Below are 23,412 nucleotides of genomic sequence, written 5' to 3'. Positions count from 1 at the left end.
GCATTTGACCCCTGTTAATCACTTGTTTATTTTTATCTGTTTATTTTGTCTGGTTCATTGGTTTTATGTCTCTAAAGCATCTTGGCGTTTCATAAAAAAACGTTACATAACATAGTTTTTTATTATTACATTGGTGAGTGCACAACACAAGTCACACTATTGTACAGTTGATGACATTTAAACTGGAATTTAGCTATAGTTTTCCAACTTCCCCATTTGGTAGCGCTGGTTCACTCTGATGGTGACTTCATTGACTTTTTGTATGTATTCGAAGACAAGAAAATTCAATTGCGCCATCTATGACACGGTTTTTAGTTGTTTTCTGAAAGTGACGTGAACGGTTCACGTTCATTACACCTATAATAAATTCGATTCAAGATAAAATCACATGCGTACAGAAAAACAACGCCCAACTGAGTACAGGGGATTCTCTTTTGCACAGGAAATCAGAGATGAAAAGCCAAATGAAAACAGTCATGGAATTGAATTCTCGTAATTTACGACGGTTTGTTGTTGTTTTTTTTTGGGGGGGGGTGGGGGGCAGTTCTAGAATGCTGTCAGAACACTGAAGACTATTGCAAGTTAATGATGAAAAACTGTCAACATCTATGCAGATGATAGAAATAGAAATCCATCCATCGTTGTATGGCGCAGATACAACAAAATTGGGGTTCAATGCAACTCTACAGGTAGTTTGTGTTATTGTCAATTAAAAATAAATTGTATACAAATATACTAAACAGGACTAAATTATGCAGCCACCGCCTAAATTGACTGCGGTCAAGCAAGCCTCTCTAAATTGTCCGTTACGTATCTACAAGTAGCAGCGGATGTACGGATGATGTGTTTGTGCAACTTGTGCGTTGATTGTCTTTTTATGTTGAGTTTTCGAAGACGACTTGATGGAGGAGCAAATTGTAATCGAGGAGCACACGTTACTGCAACTTTTTGAGTGTACATTTGTGGCTATAACCTAGAATCATATTTTGTTTGTTTCAAGTTACAAAAAATATTTTTAAAGTAATTTACGGGTGCGTGAACATCTTCAGACAAGTTTGTTGTCAAACTTTTTTCCCAAACAGAGGTCAGCGCAGCGCCTCTGACGTCATATTTTCGCGCCGGCTGCTGAGACTGGAGGACATGAAGGAGCATGGGACACCTTGGACATTTATTTATCTTGATATCTTGCATCACCCAGCATCACATTTCAGGTAAATTCTTTGACGGTTGAAGCACACTGCGCACTAACCGATCCGTGCATTATGTTTGTTCGTTTTTGTTAGGTTTTGAAGAACTGAAAATTGACACGAGACCATCAGTTTGAATGAATTTGTCATTTTAACTTCTGCAGGCGTGGTTTGGATTTAATCATTTTCTCGGGTTTTGTTAACCGCCAGGACATTGGCACGTTAAGGTCCATTTTGCTTTTAATGCAGAACGTATAAATGTGCACGTGCAAATTGTAGATGAAAGCGTTATTACTGACGTCACAAGGCGGCGTGGTGTTACGTTTTGCATGTCCCATTCATCGATAACCTTGTATACGACTAGAGATAAAATGCAGAACTGCTAAGTAATGCTTTTCATAACACGCTCATGTTATGATAACATGGAGGTGAAACTTAAAGCAATACTGTGACTTTCATTTAGCGTTATACAGGTTTACATACCCTGGAAGAATTTGTAATGTGTGCTGAGGCAAACGCATTTGTTTATTTTTTAAAAATGCGTATCAAATTAAACTGCAAGGTATTTAAGAAAACGCAATTGTGACCCAACAAAAAATTTAAAAATGGCAATAAAGAAAATGAAATTTTCCTCGTTCGGTCACCAGACATATTTTGCCCTGAATTGGAAATATTTCACAAAATCTGTTAAATTTATGAGCACAACTTCACATAGATTAGAAAAGGTTAAAGTGCTAAAATGAGTCCTGTCTAGTAGCCCCAGAAGCAAAATGAGCAAATAGGATTGGAATTCATTTTTATATATCTCATGGTCTCTCGTGCTTGAACAGTTTAGTCCTATTCATTCATATTCATTGTTGTGCTCCTACAAGATAATAATATCCATGAAGTAAACAAACTGTCTTTGGTTGTAATCTCATGCGATCATGTACAGTTAAAAAAAAAAAAAAAAAAAGTGTGTTTGTTTGGGTGCTGCAGGTTACACTCTCCCTGCCTGCCGTGAGCAATTGGAGTTCAGGTGCAACGATGGCTCGTGTATCACAAGTGAAAAGCTTTGTGACAGACACAGCGACTGTAATGACGGATCAGATGAACAGCACTGTGGTGAGTGTGATAATGCTGGGCCTGGTGAGACCAGAGACACACAAAATGACTGAGTTTAGAGTGCAAAATCTCAAATCCCCCCCCTAAAATGTGCTGTTTCTGTGTGGGAAAATGCTTAATAATCCTCTTAAATGAATTCCAAATGTACTTGTTGAACCCATAAACTTCAATCTACTGGGACCAATTTGCCTCACCGTTAGGAGTAGGAATGGGCGAGTACCGATACCAGGTATCGTATCGGGCAGATACTGTCCTTATTTAGAAGTATTGAGTACTGGTGAAGGCTGCGGATAAATCCTCAGGTACTTTATGCAAAAAACAAAATGTGCCATCAAGTCAGTCCTCTTTGCCAGTAGTTGGTGCAACACTGCAGATGTTTGACACATCAGTGTATTTGTTCACAATTATCTGTCATTGTGCTAATTACAATTTGATCTATCAAAAGTACTACTGGTAACAGTGATCCTTATTGTTGAGTATTCAAGAGTGAGTACTGTTGATACTGGTATCTGTCTGAAAAAAGTTGTCGAACATCCCCAGTTCTGAGGATTAGATTTATTTCATTTTAATCTGTAATTTGATTTTGGCATTAGTTTTACAGTAATCCCTCTCTATATCCTGGTTCATTTATTGTGGATTCAGTGCATTGCAGGTGTTTTTTAAGGCCAATGTACTCACCTGCACATCTGATACAGTGAGCTTTATGGGCCAATTAATTTAAATGTGGCAGCAATGACACGCAGAAGGTCAGTTGGGCTGATGTTACCAGATAAACAAACCTTACTGAGTACCTCTATGGGGAGAGAGATGTCTCCAAATTATTTGCAGGTGTTTTTCAAATCCACAAATATAATTACGATTTACGTGTATTTTTCAAATCCACAAATTATTTGCACGTTTTTCAAATTCCCAAATATATCCGCGATTTACATGTTTTTTTATTTGTGTATGCATTTATCATGACTCATCATTTGTAACTGTTCAATTTTGCTTGTGAATTTTTGAAACTGCGTTTGTGGATCACCAAGTCATATTTATAGGAATCCAACAGTCTGGTCTGATTCTGCTGAAATCCCCAATAAATTGACCATGGCTGAACAAGGTGGACAACCAGCAGCCCCGTCATTAGCAAGTCAAATATAAAGAAAAAACCTTCCACATCTGTCGGCAAAATACAAAAAACAGCTTATTATTACAGTGTTTAAATAATCACAGTGGCTCGCTCTCAAACCTCTCTCTCTCTCTCTCTCTCTCTCTCTCTCTCTCTCTCTCTCTCTCTCTCTCTCTCTCTCTCTCTCTCGTGCTCTCAAATGAGACAGCAACAGTGCTGCCTAGCGGATGGAGGGAGAAACGTATGATTATTATTATTACATTTATATATTTTTTTTCCCCCCCAACTTGAATCTGCGTTACATTTGTCTAAAAAATAAATGCGTGTGCCCGGTGATCCACAAACACACTTCCTTTCCAGCCATCCATCCATCCATCCATCAATCCATCCAATTCCAGCCTATCTCAGCTGATTTTGAGCTATAACCTTGACTGGTCGCCAGCCAATCACAGGGCACATATAGACAATCAGTCATTTACACTTACTTCCACACCTATGGACAATTTATTGTCTTTAATGAATGTAACATAACATGCACGTGTTTGCAATGGGAGAGGATCCCGGAGTATCCAGAGAAAACCTATGCAAGCATGGGGAAAACACACGAACTCCACACAGAAAGATTCAGGACATGGAACCTCAATACTGTGAAGCAGCTGTGTTAACCACTTGTTCACCGTGCAGCCTTTTCTTTCTTTACAGTTTGTATTTTAAATGCATTTAATGTTCATATAAAATGAATCCATTCCGACTCAGTTTATCCATGTCCCTAATGAGAACAAGTGCTACAGAAAATGGATGGACAAAGTCACGCTTGATATTTGTTGTCATGGTGTTTTTGTTTTGTTTTGTGCACATCAGACCATAGGCGTGTTACATATTTTTTCTGATGCCACACTATGTTTTTAATTTAAAATGTTAAAATGGTTGATATTTTTAGTTAAGTTAATGGTGACTTGTGATGCTCTTTGAGGTTTTCATTCAAGGATGTAAGCTTATTGATTTGAGCTGTATTGCCCGGGATTTCCTGCAGGTCGGCTGAAGTGTAAGAAGGACGAGTTCTCATGCCTTAGCAGCAGACGATGCCTTCCCGCACGCTTGTCGTGTAACGGCGTGAAGGACTGCGGCGACGGCAGCGACGAGGACTCCTGTCCGAGCTGCACCGCCGGCCTCTTCTCCTGCGGGTTGTCCGACGGCTGCCTGAGCAGACTCAGGCTGTGTGACGGACGTGTGGACTGCAAAGACGGGCGGGATGAGATCCAGGAGTTATGCGGTTTGAGGCGAGCCCACCCGCAGAGCGCTCCCTCTTGTCAGGCGTCCGAGTTTGACTGTGGCGACGGCCAGTGCATCCTCCACACTTGGAAGTGTGACAACAAAGCTGATTGCTCGGATGCGAGCGACGAGGACAACTGTGGTAAGAGAAGACCTCTAACTATGTTATTTTTTTAGGCATACATCAATTGCATTAGGACAATTAGTCACATATTGTATAGTCAACTCCATCAACTCTTGTTGGCAACTCGAATAAACAGTGTTTCCCCAAAGGGAACTGTCAATGCTGTACACAGTAATTTTAATTGTCTCCTTTAAAATGATAACACTACCACATCTGCCCATTTTAAGACAAAAAAGAAGCCCTTTCTGACATTCTGAATTATGAACCTTGTTCAATAACATGGCAGAGAAGTGGTGAACACATCTAGAGTGGGTACGGAAAGTATTCGGACCCCCTTAAATTTTTCACTCTTTGTTATATTGCAGCCAATTTGCTTAAATCATTTAAGTTCATTTTCTCCTCATTAATGTACACACAGCACCCCATATTGACAGAAAAAAAAACTGAATTGTTGAAGTTTTTTCAGATTTATTAAAATAGAAAAAGTGAAATATCACAGAGCCATAAGTATTCAGACCCTTTGCTGTGGCACTCATATTTAACTCAGGTGCTGTCCATTTCTTTTGATCATCCTTGAGATGGTGCTACACCTTTTATTGGAGTCCAGCTGTGTTTGATTATACTGATTGGACATGATTAGGAAAGCCACACACCTGTCTATATTAGACCTTACAGCTCACAGTGCATGTCAGAGCAAAGGAGAATCATGAGGTCAAAGGAACTGCCTGAAGAGCTCAGAGACAGAATCTGGCTGAGCTCCAGAGATGCAGTCGGGAGATGGGAGAAAGTTCTAGAAAGTCAACCATCACTGAAGCCCTTCACCAGTCAGGGCTTTATAGCAGAGTGGCCCGACGGAAGCCTCTCCTAAGTGCAAGACACATGAAAGCCTGCGTGGAGTTTGCAAAAAAAAAAAAAACACTTGAAGGACTCCAAGATGGTGAGAAATAAAATTCTCTGGTCCGATGAGAACTTTTTGTCCTTAATTCTAAGCGTTATGTATGGAAAAAAACAGGCACTGCTCATCACCTGTCCAATACAGTCCCAACAGTGAAGTATGGTGGCAGCATCATGCTGTGGGGGTGTTTTTCAGCTGCAGGGGCAGGACGACTGGTTGCAATCAAAGGAAAGATGAATGTGGTCAAGTACAGGCATATCCTGGACGAAAACCTTCTCCAGAGTGCTCAGGACCTCAGACTGGGCCGAAGGTTCACCTTCCAACAAGACAATGACCCTAAGCACACAGCTAGGTATAGCTTACTATAGCTGACTTAAACCCAATTGAGCGTCTCTGGAGAGACCTGAAAATGGCTGTTCACCATCCAACCTGACAGAACTGGAGAGGATCTGCAAGGAGGAATGGCAGAGAATCCCCAAATCCAGGTGTGGAAAAACTTGTTGCATCCCTCCCAAAAAGACTCATGGCTGTATTTGCTCAAAAGGGTGCTTCTACTAAATACTGAGCAAAGGGTCTAAATACTTATGGCTGTGTGATATTTCATATTTCATATATTCATATTTCTTTTGTAATAAATCTGCAAGAATTTCAAAAAAAAAATTCCCCCTGTCAATATGGGGTGCAGTGTGTACATTAATGGGGGGGGGGAGGAACTTAAATGATTTTAGCAAATGGCTGCAATATAACAAAGAGTGAAAATTTTAAGGGGGTCTGAATACTTTCCGTACCCACTGTACCTCACACTTCTGAGGTTCAGGGTTTAAATCTCGGCTAATAACGTCCTCACAGAAGCATCCTGTTAGATCATGTCAATATGTCGTCTTACCAGGTTATGCAACAATTTAAAGTTGTGTAAGTTGTGTGTTTTTGAAACAAACAAACAAACAAATATATATGCAGCATAACTGTTGTAGCTACAAGGTACAAATCGTTGCAGGAGTTGCCTTTTGACAGTAGATTTATTTTTTAAAGCTAAAACATTTGTACACAGGCTTACAATAGCTCTTCACTTTGCCTCAGCTGCGGCCGTCCGATTCAGGCTACGTTCAAGGCATGAACAAGAAAATTATTAATTTATTAATGATGCCTTCACTTACAGCTTGGAAGTATCACAATATAATTAGACAATAGAATATTAAAACCAGTCCAAGTAAAAACTTGTAAAAATAAATTGTTGAGTGTCTGAACAAGTTCCATAACACGTCCTTTTATGGACAGTATGACCACAATAAATTGCTGAACAGTCTGTCACATAACTCCCATGTCCACTTTTAATATACTGTAAGTTTACTATAAAGCGTCCCACTTATGCTGCCAGGCAGAATTTATTGGGGCTTATAAATTTACAAGTTAGTCTTCATTAAAATAATTTTGATTCAAACTATTGTATTTAGTTGTAATTGCATGTTACATATTTTGAAAGCAGCCCCATTGTTATAAAAAAATCGACTTCAGTCGCCTGTTTTAAGTCAGTAAGGTAATGCATGTTTTATCATTAGCTAGTAAAAATGAGTAATTCATATTGCTATGATCATGTTTATTTATTTATTTTTAATAGTGTTCTGTTTCGTTGTCTTGAATTGTATTTTGGGTATTTTTGTTCATTGTACATTATATATGCTGTGTATAAGTCACTGTTCTTATTTCTTATATTGCTTAGTGGCCAATAAGTCGAATATCGGCTCTTTTTTTTTTTTTTTTTTTTACTTGTGTTTTTTTTTTTTTTGGACCCACATTATTGGTATCGGCATTGGTCGGGCTCCAGAGCACAAGTAAGGAGAGACTTTAAAAAGGTCTTTGACCATTTGAACAGTGACAAGCATTTCAAGGCAGCCTGCAGAGGGCGGCGCAGTCACACTCTGGGTCCATCTTTGATGGACGCCGTTGGAGATGTAATCATTTTAATCTCTATCATACTGAGAGCTGTTTCAAAAAATGTTTGCCTTTCCATGTGCTACATAATTAGGTAAACAAAACCATGTGAACGTGTGGTATTTTGTCATCATTCTGTTCTTTTAGTCATTGGGAGAAACAGCAGTACTGACTGCTACTAATAATTTCCTTGTTCGTTCCCTCTGTTTTGTTCATTAAAGCACAGTATAACCCACACACACATCTTCTGTCGGGTTAAATTGTCCTCCTCAGGGTCGCCGACGATGCCCGCACTGCGTCACGTGACCGACGAATTGCCCCCCGCGGCCCCTCTGCGTAGCGTGACGCGCACACGTCAAAAATTATTGCTGCACGTTGAACGGCGCGGAGATCATCTCTCGTGATTGGTCCGTTGTAGTCACATGCTGTGATGACGGTGCCCCTTCGATCTTCATACCATATACGCCACCGCCTTCTCGATCGTTGTTGCAGCTTTATTAAACGTATCATCTGGTCATCTAGGTCCATTTGTTCTAGCAGACACTGTTCCACGGTCGCCATTGTTGTTGCTTTGTTCCTTGTTACTGAAAGGAAAGTAAAAACTGTTACTGGAAATGGCCCCAAAAAAATGCAGAGGAAACTCCGCCCTGTGGTGTCCTAGCCAATAACAGCAGTAGCGACACTTGGAGGTGAACTGCAGCACATTTTCAAAACAGCGCGTGCGTTGCGCCGAAGTAATGGATAGTTAAGAATATAGTGTGTTTCGTCTGTTTTACTAGTCTTTACTCAAACAAAGGCTGAAAATTGGTCTACACTGATGAAATACACCGTGACTGAATCACGTATCTTGATTATCGACTTGCCTCATGTTCCCAAGCACTGTAGTTGGCTAATGTTAAATATCTGTTGTCTGAGCATAAATAGCATATTTTAATATCAAAAGCATATTAAGATCTGGTTGTCGTGAGCAAAAAAGTAACTGTTGGCAGATAAATCAAAGTAAATGTAATATAAAAAGCAACAGTTTTGATTATTTATGTCGTCACCGGGTCACTTTTAAAATTATTTTTTTATTGTATTTTTTTTTAGAGAGAGAAATGAAGTATTTGGATTTCCATTTGTGCACCCTATAAATTATTACATACACTCACAGAAAAAAAATACGATCCCATTTTTTGTTTATTTTAATGCCTGGTACCAGATAAGATATATTACCTGAAGAATTACAATGAACACAACAAAATATAGCTGATTCCTTTGTCGTATTTGAAATGCTTAATTGTATTCCCAGTGGTTTTGGTTACGATCAAGAAAATGGTTAGATGTCAGCTCTTAAATTAAACTGTTATGAGCTATTTTTTTTGTCATCATCATCATCATCATCATGTCGTCATTGTATCGGGCATTAAAAATGAACAACACTTAAGAAACAAGAGTGCGCTAATATAATTTTTTTTTTTTCTGTGACTGTTGGTCAATGTAAACTCCATACTATTGTCATATTTGATTCCCTTACATTGTACACTAATCATACTATCAGTGCAGAGGTCAAATTTAATTTTCATTTCACTTTTATCGTGGCAATAAAATTTGACGCATCCTGCTTGTGTTCAGAACAGTGTTTTTTTGTTTGTTTATCTTTTAAATCCGCTTCAGACTCCATTCTGCCAGTGCAGTACTTCCTAAAAGTGCTGATGATGTAACGTTTGTCATTGCAGAGCAGAACGAGTGCCTCGTCAATAATGGCGGCTGTTCTCATCATTGTGTGGACACAGGGATGGGCTTCCACTGTGACTGTCCTGACCACATGAGGCTTGTCGGGAATAGTCACTGTGAAGGTGAGTTAGTCACTAGTTACTAAAAGCTATACATGGGCCTATTTTCTTCCATGTTAACGTCTTGTACGTGTAATGGCAGGTGTGACGATATATTCGCCAATGTAGTGTATTATGCTGGCAAATTGCAAATATACTAGTACTTCATCATCACGGGGCTCCAACTAAAAGTAACTGTAAAATGTTTCTTGGAAATGGACATTAATATTTAGAGGTCTTAAGCTTATTAAAACACACTTCAAACAAACAAGTATTTTTAAGCGCCTGTTCTCACTCTCTTGCTTGAAGTTCTCCAAGTAAGAGGAAAAGCGTGCTTACTTAAAACGGCTTCTCACTCCCAGTTGAATAATACTTTAAAACTGACACATAAGTTAAGAAAATTAGCTTAATGTTAACATACAATGTGAAACGCTATAGACGTAATTATAAACCTTCAAACTACTACTACTTGAACACACATGGAGCAGCAATACCTACAAATACAGTCGATGCCCACTATTCGCAGAGGATAGGGTTAGGGCAAGATCGTGAATAGTGAAAATCTGTGAATAATTGACACACTACAGTTGCAATGAAGAATTTTTTTATTTTATATTCTTTTTAACCCTCAAAATTCTTGAAGAAGCAGGGATAAACCGCCAAAAAGCCTTTTCAGGGTTAATTCCCTCCCCCAAAAAGGATTTTTTTTTTTTTTTTTTTTTTTTAAAAAGAAAATAAAAAATATCTGCAAATAGGTGAATCCGCGGGTGCCGAATTACAATGGCAAAACTTGGTATTACGCTTACGGCGCGTCCTCCTCTTCTCCCTCTTAATTACGCTGCATCTCTCTCAGTAGACTTTCAGTGCTGCCCATCACATTTCATACAGCTTGCTACTACTTCTGAAGGCACACGACTCGAAATTCGGACTTTTCCGTCTACTCTAAAACCCCATAAAAATGGATTACTTAAAAATCACCACTACAGTGGGATCATGAACATTGAACGTATTCACTGTATTATTATATAATTTTATGAGTCTGTCAGGCTGACAGTAACCCTCCTAAGCACTTTTTGTTCAGAGGCACAATAGGGGGAGGTGGTGGTCCACCATACATCCATCCTTACACGTTTCTGTTTCATCACACAGAGGTGGACATGTGCCTGGAGAGCGACGTTTGCGATCAGCTGTGCATTTACACTAATGGGACCCTCGTCTGTGACTGCCTCGACGGCTATCACATGACCCCTGTGAGCACAGACTGCAAGGCCAAAGGTGAGCAGCACATATCGACCCCATTGCCCCCGTCCTCCTGTCAGACTCTTTTGGGATGTTAAGTCATAGTTACAGTATCACAGAAACTAAGTACACCTCTCACATTTTTGTAAACATTGTATTATATTCTTTAATCAGACAACACTTAATAAATGACAGGTTATTACCATGTAAATTAGTCAGCGTACTATTTGCTTAACAATGTAAATTTACTGTTTCCTCAAAATAACCCACCGCACTGCCATTAATGTCTAAACTGCTGGCAACAAAAGTGCACACACACCTAAATAGAAATGTTCCAAATCAGAAGAAGTTCAACATAACAACTCACGGGAAAGAACTCTGGATCTGAAAAAAATAATTGAAGAATTCAAATCCAAAATTGTACTGATGTTTAAAATTTTGGGTTGCATCAACACTGCTGAGGTGGATCCTGACCTTGTGACACTTGCTGAATACATCAAATTTTATGGTGCCAGTTGATATACAGCATAAAGAAAAAGGAAATGCAGGCATGGTGTTGCATGGGTTTCACACATTTGCCTCGCAGTTTCTGGGTTCGAATCTTGGCCCGGCCCTTTTTGATGATGTTCTCTAGCTTACGTTCTCCCATATTCTAAAAACCTGCTTGTTTGGTTAAGTGAATACGCTACATTGTCCATAGGTGTGATTGGTTGTTTGTGTATGCAGTGTATGTACCCTGTGATTGACTGGCAACTAGTTCAGGGTGTAGCCCGCCTCTCGCCCAAAATCAGCAGGGATAGGCTCCAGCACACCCATAACCCTGGACAGGATAAACGGTAGTAAAAGGAGAGAGCTTTCCCTATTTCTAGATTTGTAGAAGTCATTCTTTAAGTCATTTGGCCTCATTGATAGGACCTTCGACACCAGATTTACTGTGGTGTAACTTATTAGGTAATGTGCCGTTGGTCTTAAACAGAAACACAAGAGTAATAGTGTTTGAACAAGATTTATCCATTGGCATCATGTTTGCATTGCACATTTAGTCAGTCATTTACATGTAGTAGGTTTGCTCAAGTACACTTGTATTGTGGAAAAGGTGGCTCCACCTTTTGATTCTTGTAAAGGTGACCTGCACAAATACATATTAACAAAGACATTAACGTTCAGTTAAGTCATTCTCTTGGAAAAAAACACTTGCTTTGTTTTGTTCTGAGCTTGTTATGGGACTGTGCTCATAACTTTGTAAGAAGTCTGTATTATCCATCGATCCATTTTCTATACTGCTTGTCCTCATTAGGGTCGTGGGTGAGCCTATTCCAGCTGACTTTAGGCAAGAGGTAGTGTACACCCTGCACTGTTCACCAACCACTTGCAGGGCACATATACACAAACAAACATTCAAACTCGCATTCACAACTAAGAGCGATTTCAGAACCTTTACTGAACCTGACATGCGTGTTTTTGGAATGTGGGAGGAAGCCAGAGCACCCGAGAGACATACACACACACTTTCCGGTGTGTGTATGATTAGGGACTAACCCACACAAGAACCCGGAGCGAGGCGCTGAGTTTTTAACTAACGTCGCTGCGATGGAGCGAGCTGTTTAGCTTCTTAGCTCGCTAGCTCGTTAGCTTGCGGGCTAGCGACATAATAAACAAGTCACTTTCCATTAAGTGTCTCTGTTGTGTGCTACACGCTGCACATGGCGCAAGGCTGTGGAATATTGGACAAAGCCAACACAGGTCCCCGGTGCTCCACGAGCCCACTAGCTGCTAATGACACAGCTGTCCAACTAGCTGCCAGCTCACCACAACAATGACAATTTATTGAGTCTGTAAAAACATTCATGTCCATTTTATTTATTGAACGATAAGTCGATATAGTAATAATTGTATTTTGACAGGCTTGGGCAGAGCCAGGAATCGAACCAGCAACCTCAGAACTGTAAGGCGTCTGGCCTAACTATTAGTCCACCATGCCGTCCAGGTCTATTATCTGGAGTTGTGGCTTGTTTGTGTATGAGTTTTTAGGATTTCGAAGCTCAAGCGTCACGAGAGGAATCAGTTGACATTGCATCTACAAATAAATGCAGTGGAGCTTGAAAGGTCAAATAAAAATGTTTTGCCATACGCTGGTCCAAGAAAAGGATATTTTCCGTCCATTTTCCATACCGCTTATCCTCACTAGGGTCACGGGCGTGCTGGAGCCTATCCCAGCTGACTCTGGGTGAGAGAGGTACACCCTGAACTGGTCGCCAGCCAATCGCAGTGCACGCATAGACCAACAGCCATTCATATTCACACCTACGGGCAATTTAGAATCTTCAATTCACCTACTGTGCATGTTTTCGGCATGTGGACGGAAACCAGAGTGCGCAGGCACGGGCAGAACATGCCAACTCCACACAAGCGAGGCTGGATTTTAACCAGGGTCCTCAAAACTGTGAGGCAGTTGTGCTAACCAGTCATTTACCGTGCCCACAATTATTATTATTATTTTTTTAAATCAATGAAACCAAAGAGAGAGTGAAAACGTATGTAAGCGAAACCAGTTTTGCACCTAGCTAGCGGCTAATGTTAACAGTCGACTTCCCTGCCTCCATGGACTTCAGCCTTAAAATTTTAATTCACTCCTGGCTGGGTCCAAACAATGCGCTAGCCCATCAGTCCACGACTGCCGGAATGTTAGTGACACTAATGTTAATACTGTCAGCTTTTACAGATGGAGAGATTATTTGTTTCTTATTTATTCATGCTCCTTAATGTACTGTGTGTCCCTCCAGGGGTTGATGCCCGGCTGCTTGTGTCCACGTCTAATGGAATCGTTGAGACGGGCCTTGGTGGCGCAGCATCTAGGATGTTGGCAGTACATGTACCAGGACCTGGGCCTGTGGCAGCCTTTGAGTTTAACAACACACTGTACCTGGCCCAGCAAGGACAGGGGTCTGTTTACAGGTAACAGAGTAGAGACTCTGCCTGCACTGGACACCTAAACGTTGTCTGACAGTGTGTGTTGGTGGTTAAAGGAAACTCCTGCACAAGGACAACAAGTCAGATCCAATTGTAAACACACTGGGAGTTCTTTTAATCCTTTTTCCGGTGTACATCCGGTAGTAGCTATAGTGCAAAGCAAATATACAGTACAAGCCCAGACGTCTTTGTTCCTTTTATACAATGCTGAGTGAAAAGCTGCCATCTAGAGAGACCATATAAATCCCATTTAAATAAATTGTTTTAGCCCTCTCACACTCTTTAAACATGTTTAAAGGTATTGAAAGACGCTTAAACATATTAAAACAAACCTTTTAAACATGTTCATGGAGTTGAACAAAAAAAGACAATTGCAACTGTAAAATGTATAGAAAATACTGTACATATCTGTGTACATTTGAAATGGCATGACGTTTTAAGTTGACACTAATGTGATGAAAGTCGTCATTGACTAGTTGCTGTCATAATAATAATAAATAATCTTTGCAATTATTTATATTCACCAGGAATGGCCAGCTGATGGGATTTTACTCAGCACGTACACCGTAGAACACAAGTGCGTGACGTGGGCTGGGTGAAGGCTTGCCCGCTGTGGCATGACTGTATTTATTTTAGAGAAAAAAACTCCTCAAGCCCGGTGTGCTTGCCACTGGAACAGCCGGATAACGTTTGGACAACTTGGACAAACAGGAACACCCACCACAGCACTAGGTTCTGCATAGTGTAAATTTGCAATGGTTACAAATAATCAAAGAAGCTCTTTGTGTGCGATGCAATAATTCACAACCCTGATAGTGCGGGTTGTAAAGTTGTTCAAAATCTTGCTGGAGCCTAGTTAACATTTCGACCTAAAATGATTAGCACCAATTCAAACTATTGAATATACATATTACACAACACTTAAGTTATTACACATAAGGAAAGCTCGTATGGCAGTAATTGTATGACAGGTCTCTATTGCATGTGTGGTCAAGCACAGCATGGATCGCCTTGTGTGAGTATCCCCTTTAGGTGAAAGGCAGGTTAGCTGGACTGACGCATAGAGTGGGACAACTATTCACACTCAGTCTTCAGTGAACTTAACATCCATTTTTTACACTGTTGGAGAAGACGCCTTATTCATTACTAAAGCACAGAGATTATGCTTACCTTTATTGTCTTAGTTTTGAGTTTATTGTAAACACTTAAAGCATGTCTTTAAAGGGGTCATATTTTGCCAAACCAACTTTTTTTTAAGTATTTAGGATGGCATTTGTCTACAGAGATATACTAGTGAATCAACAACATAGCACATGCACGTCATTCATTGGCTGTGTCCGGATTTGCTATGTAGGCCCAAATACAGACGGGCAGACCTATCCAAGAGGGACACGGACTTGTTTGCATTATCCTCCACACAACATTACATCACTATTGAACCAATAAAATAAATGAAATGTATTGACGGTCAGTCTGTTCATTTACTTTATTGTACAGAGAAACTTAGGTAAAAAGTGGTTGACAATTACAAAATAAAGACGGCTGTCAAAAAGGCTACAACATTTAACTTTAGCTACCCAAAGAATGTTGGTTTGGTATTTAAGTCATTCAACCTAAATGTAATTATTGCTTGGTCAAGTTTGTAGGTTTATTTCAAGCATGTTAGAAAAGGAGTACAATACAAAATCAAAACATTGGTCAAAACAGAATCTCAACATTCCCGAAACGGAGTGAGAAGCCCGAGTTTCATTCGTCCTACATCTTCTCCATCTCTCAGCAAATTAATTTGTTGATTATCATTACTTAGTGCTTTTTCATACATTAAATTGTATTTGATATTAATTTCAGGGTTCACTTAAGTGGAGAGGCCCAGGATGCCACGTTGGTACTGAAGGTTCCCAGTCCTGTCTCAGGCCTGAGTGTAGACTGGATCCATGATCTTCTCTACTGGACCAGTTTGGAGAGTGATTCCATTAATGTCAGTCTACTTGATGGCTCCACACAGCGCCAACTCATCACAGGACTGGACACACCTTGTGCACTCACGGTGGACCCACTACATGGGTAGGAATGCTAGTTGTTATGATTTTAATGTTTTTTTTTTTAACGGACTAATCCTGTGGGTGTTATGAGTGGTGCGGTGGGATGCTTTTATAGTGTTTTAGAACCTGTAAGAACCTGTGACTTGATCCCATAATATAACCTGTGTTATTGCAGCACAAGCAATTAAAGCCTATAGCGTGTCGATGGAACTTAATAGTGAATGAACACCATATCACATGCGTGTTAGACAACTGGTGTACGGAGTTGCTGAGCTGGCACATTAAGGAAGGGTGGGCCCGGCCCCTTCCATTCGCAAGGGGGTGCCAAGACTGCAACCCCATCCCGCAGGGGACCCAGGGTGGGGGATGCTACCCTCTCCCTTGTCAAATGGCAATTTTTTTTTTTTTGTTAAAAAAAATTAGACCTAGAAATTGTTCAAAACGTTTTCCACCAACAAAGTGACCTATAACTTGTACAACTCAGTTGGAGGGGTGAAGTGTTTTAGAGCAGGACACAAGTGTGAATACCTCGTACAACTGGTGTTGTGGGTGAGCGTTAACCAATCACCTTCAGTCATGTTAAATGGCAGTCAGTACACACCTGCCACCATTTAAACTGCCCCTGATTCAATCCAAATAAAGTTCATATTTTTACAGCATCCGGGGGATCTCTTTGTTCAAAGGTATCAGTCAGCAGAAACTCATTGAATATGCGATGGAATCCAGTGCAGATAGTCATCATCAAGTGGAGAAAATATGGAACAACAGTAAATTTACCAAGAACTGGAAATCCCTCTGAAACTGGTCTAGGAGGCTGTCAAAAGCCCGACAGCAACATGAAAGTAGCTGGTGGAATTTCCAGCATGTGGTGGCTGTTTATGATATGTGACAACAATCTGTTATCTTTGATCATATGTCGAAAGACGTACTTTGGAAACTTTTCACACGCATGTTGGAAAATGTGTTACGATATGATGAAACTAAGGTTGAACTTTTTGGTCGTAATCCAAAAAGGTATGTTTGGCATAAATATGACACTGCCCCACACCAAGCGTCATACTTTAGTGCTGTTTATCTTTAGCTGGAACTAGGGCCTTTGTCAATGTGAAAGGAATTATGAACAGTTCCAAATACCAGTCAGTTTTAGTACAATGCCTTCAGGCATTGTACTAAAAATACATTTGTATAGCGCTTTTCTAGGCACTCAAAGGCGCTTTACAATTTCATGCATTATTCATTCACTCCTCAGTCACACCTGGTAATGGTAAGCTACTTGTGTAGCCACAGCTACCCTGAGGCACTCTTGATGGAAGCGTGGCTGCCATTCTGCACCTACGGCCCCCCGACTGCCACCAAACATCCAACCACATTCATTTGTAGGCAGTGTGGCTTAAGTGTCTTGGCCAGGGACACAACGAAGATATGCGGTCGGGCGGGGATACGAGCTAGCGACCCTCTGGTTTCAGGGCGTATGCTTACCCACTCCGCCCACAAACCGCCCTAGAATATCTGAACTATTTGGTGTTAATCGGAGGCTCTTTGAATGGTGACAGTTGTGTGCTGACATATCTTTAAAATGAGTATGAATGTTACTGGTTAATTCTGAACACAGCCACACCCCAGTTATAAGAGGGTGTGCACACTTGTGCAACCACATGATCTCAGTTGTTTATTTTTACTCACCCCTCAAAGATTAATTTTCTTCCCAATTTTTTAAATACAGGTTACAGTAGAGTTTACGTCAGATGGAAATTATCTTTCTCATTTTTTTAAATTTTCATTTTTTTTTACGTCATAAACACCTGGCATTTAAACAGGGCTGTGTAGAATTTTTATATTCACTGTATATGCAAAGTATGCCGTCTGTACGCAGGACGCAATGCAGTATTTATTCAGGGAGACATTATTTTTTATTAACTTCAAATAAAATTGTGTCCAACACCATGGCTGCAGGAGTGTCAAACTCATTTTTGTCACGGGCCACTTCGTAGTTATGATTTCCCTCGGAGGGCCGTGATAACTGTGAACCCATATAAATGAAAGATTACCTCATATACTGTAATTACATAGAGTACTCACAACACATTGATGAATAACCAGTTTTGAAATCAGAAGCCTATAAAAACATGTATTTGAACTATTACATTTCTTTTCAAAGTGGGATTGGTAACAAAAAATGCTTGCAAATATCTCAATGGTATTACACCAGAACACAATGAGCAATTTTGATTTGCTTTCGCGGGTCACATATAAAATGATGTGGCGGGCCGGATCTGGCCCCCGGGCCACCAGTTTGATACCTGTGGATTAATGGAAGATTTGACATGCTTTACTCACAAAACGTTAGGGATTCAGAAGGAACTTTAAATGCACTATAACCTTTACAGGTAAACTTTACCTTTTCTAAACTTTTGAAATCACATGTCCAACTGTTTCATTAGTTTTTGCACAACATTCTGCTCTTAAACAAGGAGTTAAAAGGCAAAATTCACAACAGGTGTTTGATCTGTGAATGGTCAATAAATTTTCTGAAATTGTATTTTAACAGTGCTCTTCGTCATGCTGTTCACATTTTGATATCATGAGACCAGTTGATCAACAGTACTTCACCACTGCAAGGCTTCAAACAGGATGGTCTAAGAAGGAAGAGGCCCATGAGCTTAGTGTCTGTGTCACCAGCAGGTTGCAACAGAGTGGAAGAGTCACAGAAGAGCATAGAAGTGGACATCCTTGGAAATGTGGAAAAAAGAAAAAAAGAAACGCCTGTTGTGAATTTTGTTGTTAAGCCCCTTGTTAGAGAAAAGCAAGTTGCGCAATAAGCAATAAATCATTGAACAGTTACCGATTGACGTGCATTCCAAAGTTTAGAAAAGGTCAAATTAAGTTCACTTGTAAAGGTTATAATGCACTTGAGGTTAATCCTGTAATTTCACACAAAAGCCACATAACCCTAACTTTTTGTGAGTAGCATGCATACATAGTTAATACTAGCTAAAGTATAAAACTGAACCGCTTTTGTTTTCCAGATTACTCTTCTGGGCCCAGTGTGGCAGCTCGCCAAAGATTGAGAGGGCAAGCTTGGATGGCCAGGACACAATGACTATGGTCACTTCTCTATTAAATCACCCGGTCGCTCTTACTCTGGGTAAGTTTTGAGATAAGTAGGTAGATCAATACTTTGTTCATCCAGAGTGGGAAATTAAAAGTAACGCAGATTGTGCAATGTAACGTTGGATCCTTATTCCTTTTAAAATATCTCACACAGGCAGGTTCCCCAAAAAGGCTTTGCACACCATGTGATCGCAATCCAATGAGATATATTATTATTAAAAAGAGTGCTCAATTATGATGGACACAATCAGAGTGATTAATTTATTTTATTCATTAAAATGTTTATTTTTGACTTTGTAATTTGTAGTGATATGCAACTGCACTTGACCTTTGAAGTTCCTCATAGTTCCCGTATGACTTGGATCTCCCTAGATATGCCTCGCCGGTTGCTGTACTGGCTTGATAAGGGCATGAGAAGCATTTCCAGAGTGAATCTAGATGGGCGCCACCGCAAAACGGTGGTTGAGTCAAACGGCTATCTGGATCAGCCTTTTGGTCTGGCTGTTTTTGAGGTAAACAGAAAAAAAAAATCAAGGAAGGATTGTTCCTTCTTGCAACATTATTTCCAAAACTCTAATAACAAGACAACACACTAAACCACAATTATTCGGTCTGCTGTCTCTCTATCTGCTAATAGAGAGCATTGTTTCTGTTGGGAAAATAGTTTGTGTAAATACTAAATAATGCTATTTTGGAGTAATTTTCTTTTTTGTGTGGGTCTGTCTTTGTGTGTGTAATACAAGTAGGCCCTGTCCACTACAAACTATTTGTAACTATTTGTTGTACCTTGTGTCTTCTGCTTTAGGCTTTTGTATACTGGAGTGACCGAGACACACACTCCATCTGCAGAGCCAACAAGCACAGTGGCAGTGACTTCCAACTATTTCTGACAAATGTCACCTCACCAAGCGGCATTGCCATCATTCAGCCTGCGCTTCAACCTAACAGTATGAGCAATTAATAAAATGTCGTTATGCTTCCATCTACTGAGGCCCTACAGCTGGCACTACTTTTAAACTAATGGTGTGTTCCACTTGTCCGTAGGCAACGCTGCGTGCGGCAGCCCCGGGAGCGTGTGCACACACAAGTGTGTTGTTGACCTCCTTTCGGAGACTCCCAGCTTCCGCTGCACTGGAATGGGGCTCAATCGATCGCAAGGCATTCCTGCTATTTCCCGCACCATTCCTGCGTCACGTTTGTCTGATCCTGGATTCGCTGGAATCCTTTCTCTAATTGGTAAGCCTGTCTTATTTTTCTGTAGCTTCAATTTTCCTCTTGTTGGGGCAAAAAGATTCAGAGGAAAATAACAATTTAATGACAGGAAGGATGCAATGACGCTCCCCTACTGTTGGAAATGGTCAAAGCCAAACAGACAGCAGCAAACATGAACATGGAGTTTACGATTGTCCCAACATACGACATTTTGAAGTTTTGACGGTGGGTGGCAAAAGAATGTCATCTTGTGGGTCAAGAAGCCACACTCAGTTACCAACGTACTTACTGTTTTTCATTTGTTTTACATTTATGGCCTAGGAGTGTTTTCATACAATTAATATAGTTATCATAGATTAGTGATAGACTACGAAGCATTCCGACTTGACAAATTCGGATTATGTCACCGCTGAGTACGAACGGAACTCCCTTGTAAACCGAGGCCCTCCTGTATCATACGACAATGCACCATGATCCCACGTCGCCATGGTAACTACATAGATACTTTTCTCCTTATTACAAGCTGGTGTACAATTTTAAAATAATTAGTAAGTTATTCTCAGGCAACATTATTACACATTGTCACTTGTGTCCTGCTTTCCTATAAGCTCCCCAACATCCCTCAAATAGTGGGCGAATATTTAAAGCTAGACCTGCTGCCGTCTGTTTGATTGATCTGCTCTTAGAATGGAGCTGTAACAACACTGTTGCCATGCAAGCCAAGCTCACTCCTAAACATTCGCCATGCAGCAAATGCAATGGTGCATTCATGCAGCTGTCATCCGACTGATTAAACAGAACACGAGAGGCTAAATATAGGAGGGAAAACCAGAGGCCGTACTGCCTCTGGGGTGCTTTTCTACTCTCAGTCGACAGCTTTTTTATCTTTATTTTCCCTTGAAAGTTGTTTGAATGTTTGCCCGCTTAAAGGAGAAAGAGTTGGGGGTGTCATATATGTCAAGTGTGTCACCCAAACCTCCTCATGAGTAGTGTAACATTTGTGTTTCTACCAGTTTTCCTCAGTGTGCTGCTGGTGGGAACAGTTGTTTGGTGGTGGAGAGAGGAGGTCCGGCCCGCTAGGAATTTGACAGCGCAAAGCTTCTCCCTCAAAGAGTCCCAGGACCCGCTCATCCAGTGTCCACGTGAATGTCTCGGCAAGGCAAGACAAAACACACACACACACACACACACACACACACACACACACACGCACGCACGCACATTAACACGTTATGGCTAGAAGGAGTGACCATTCTATTTCACATAAGCTCACTAGATGTTTGTAAGTGCATCACTGAAGTGTTTATTGACTTGATTTGACTTCAGTGGTACCTTGACTTACAAGTTGAATTCATTCTGTGACCAAGTTTGTAACTGAATTAAGTCAGATATCAATTTCCCCTATTGAAATCAAATGAAATGCCATTAATCCATTCCAGACCCCCCCAAAACACCCACAAATTTTATGAAGAAAAATAACACTGTGTTGCAAAATATAAAATAATAATGAATATAGGGGAATTTTATGTGGGCTATTGTTTTTTATGATAGTACAACAGAGGGGTGCCGGTGATGAAAAAAAGGTATAATCTCGTGGGGATCTTTTTTTTTTTAAATTATTATTATGTTGTAACACAAACAAGTAAACAATAATAATAAAGTAATGCAAAATTTACACCATTTCAGTACATTAGCTGTGCTTACTCTTGTTTGACAATATCATCATTATTTATTTTTAAATTGTGACAGTTTAAAATGTTAAGTTTGATGCATAAAGTCTTAATGATAAGAATTTAATCCTTCATTTCCCTCTACTTCTGCCATGTGTCAAAGGGTCACTACACAAGATATTAAACAGCGGTTAGCTCCTTCTTGTATGACAGTAAATGTTAAATGTTAAACTCTAACTTTAAAAAGAGCCTGTACAATTAAAACATATTTCACCCTGGAATGGATTCAATAATTTTTTTTTTTTTTTGGTTTCTTTTTTTAATTTGGGGTGGGGAAATGCAAACAAATCTGATATCAACCACCATCCCGAAACTAATCTCAATTTAAGGTTCCACTGTATAGCATTTACCCCAAAAGTGAGTACAGCGTTTCCTCCAAAGAAGTGTCCCTTAAACACAGCTTAACTCCTTCGTGCCGGCCTTAATTGCTTAATGCGGTTCACTGTCAACTAAGCCATGCACTCTCCTCGGCTAGGAAACTCTTAAGCTGGACTTGGACAGTGAATGAAGACGCTGTGACACACATGGCCGGATGCCTGCTCCACATATTATCACAACACCCCCGGTGAGCTGCTGTGACTACCAGCCGACCACTCGGCTGTGGTCCAGTTCTCGTCGTGGGTTCCAAAAACAACTGACTTTCGGTCACAATCAGAGGTTTGACGAGCTAGAAGGTCATTCGCACATTGGCTTCGATTACTTTCGCCTCTTGTGACTCCACATGTTGAATGTTTTAGCTTGGTCACTCCTAAAAGCGCTATGCACTATCCTTGGACTAGTAGTTGACATTACCTCAAGACCTTCATGTTCCTTTATTATCAAGTTTATTGCTTATAACGTACCAGCAGTGTTTCAGCTGTAGCTATAAAGCACGCAAAGCTTTTTCATTAAGAGCTAAAATAAGCTTGTTGGTTTGATACTTGAAAATGACACCAGGCATTGAAGTTCTCAATTGTGAGTATTGTCTCAGTTATCGACTTGTTTTTTCCTTTTGTTTTTAGATTTTGAATATGTAGTGGCAGTTGCGAAACCTGTGCTCAAACGAAGTGGAAAAACTGGAGACAGATCCTCCATTACCCCCCCCCCCCCCCCATTATAATTACTTGGTGGTGCCTTTGATCCAGAATACAGATTGTGAATGAATGTTTATTATTATTTTCATTCCCCTAACAGGATGGGCCATCTGCCTCAGATTTGTCATCATGTATTATAGATGTTTTAACGAGCATTTTGTGAATTGTATGTAGTTTTCAGTTTCTGTGGTCTTAGGTTGGTGCCCAGTGAAATATCCCTTTGCACGTGTAACTGTCTTTGTCTTTCTGTCTGAGTTTGCTTTTTTTTTTTTTTTGGTCTAAATTACATATAACAAAAATCAGATCTGTACAAAGAAACTTAAAAGCATAACAAAAATTATGGTACAAACTGCAGTGTTTAGTTATTTATTTAAAGAGAGGCTTTTATTTAATTTACATATGTCCTGCTGCACTTTTGTTATTTGCACCATGAATGAAATTGGCTGTAAAGAATAAATCTAATAAAATGTCTTTTTCTTAGGTCTTTCTTCCTCTTCCTTGTAAAGAAATACATCCTGGTGGTGACATTCGGTTCACTGTGAAAACGTGGTGTTCTGTTTCTGATCATAATCTGTAACTATTTTAATCCACCCACT

At 40.1% G+C, this 23,412-nt stretch overlaps 1 protein-coding gene across 3 annotated transcripts; it reads left to right on the top strand.

Annotated features, from left to right (window-relative positions):
- The first annotated feature begins 1,123 nt into the window (after positions 1-1,123).
- LOC133406253 (low-density lipoprotein receptor-related protein 8-like) lies at positions 1,124-23,290 on the top strand. 3 transcript variants are annotated; one of them, XM_061683741.1, is made up of 13 exons: positions 1,124-1,211; positions 2,166-2,291; positions 4,436-4,816; positions 9,344-9,463; positions 10,589-10,714; positions 13,462-13,633; positions 15,497-15,712; positions 18,717-18,835; positions 19,174-19,313; positions 19,607-19,748; positions 19,846-20,037; positions 21,027-21,172; positions 22,745-23,290. In XM_061683741.1, exons 1-13 carry the CDS (start codon positions 1,151-1,153, stop codon positions 22,757-22,759), a joined length of 1,956 nt encoding a protein of 651 aa, XP_061539725.1. In that variant the 5' UTR covers positions 1,124-1,150; the 3' UTR covers positions 22,760-23,290. The 3 variants fall into 3 exon arrangements, with proteins under 3 accessions (XP_061539725.1, XP_061539724.1, XP_061539723.1); XM_061683740.1 differs by having other exon boundaries at positions 22,219-23,290; XM_061683739.1 differs by lacking the exon at positions 22,745-23,290 and having other exon boundaries at positions 21,027-21,494.
- The last annotated feature ends 122 nt before the right edge of the window (positions 23,291-23,412 follow it).

This window comes from Phycodurus eques, chromosome 8, assembly GCF_024500275.1.
Source record: "Phycodurus eques isolate BA_2022a chromosome 8, UOR_Pequ_1.1, whole genome shotgun sequence".
NCBI lineage: Eukaryota > Metazoa > Chordata > Actinopteri > Syngnathiformes > Syngnathidae > Phycodurus > Phycodurus eques.
This window is presented reverse-complemented; position numbering and strand designations above follow the sequence as displayed.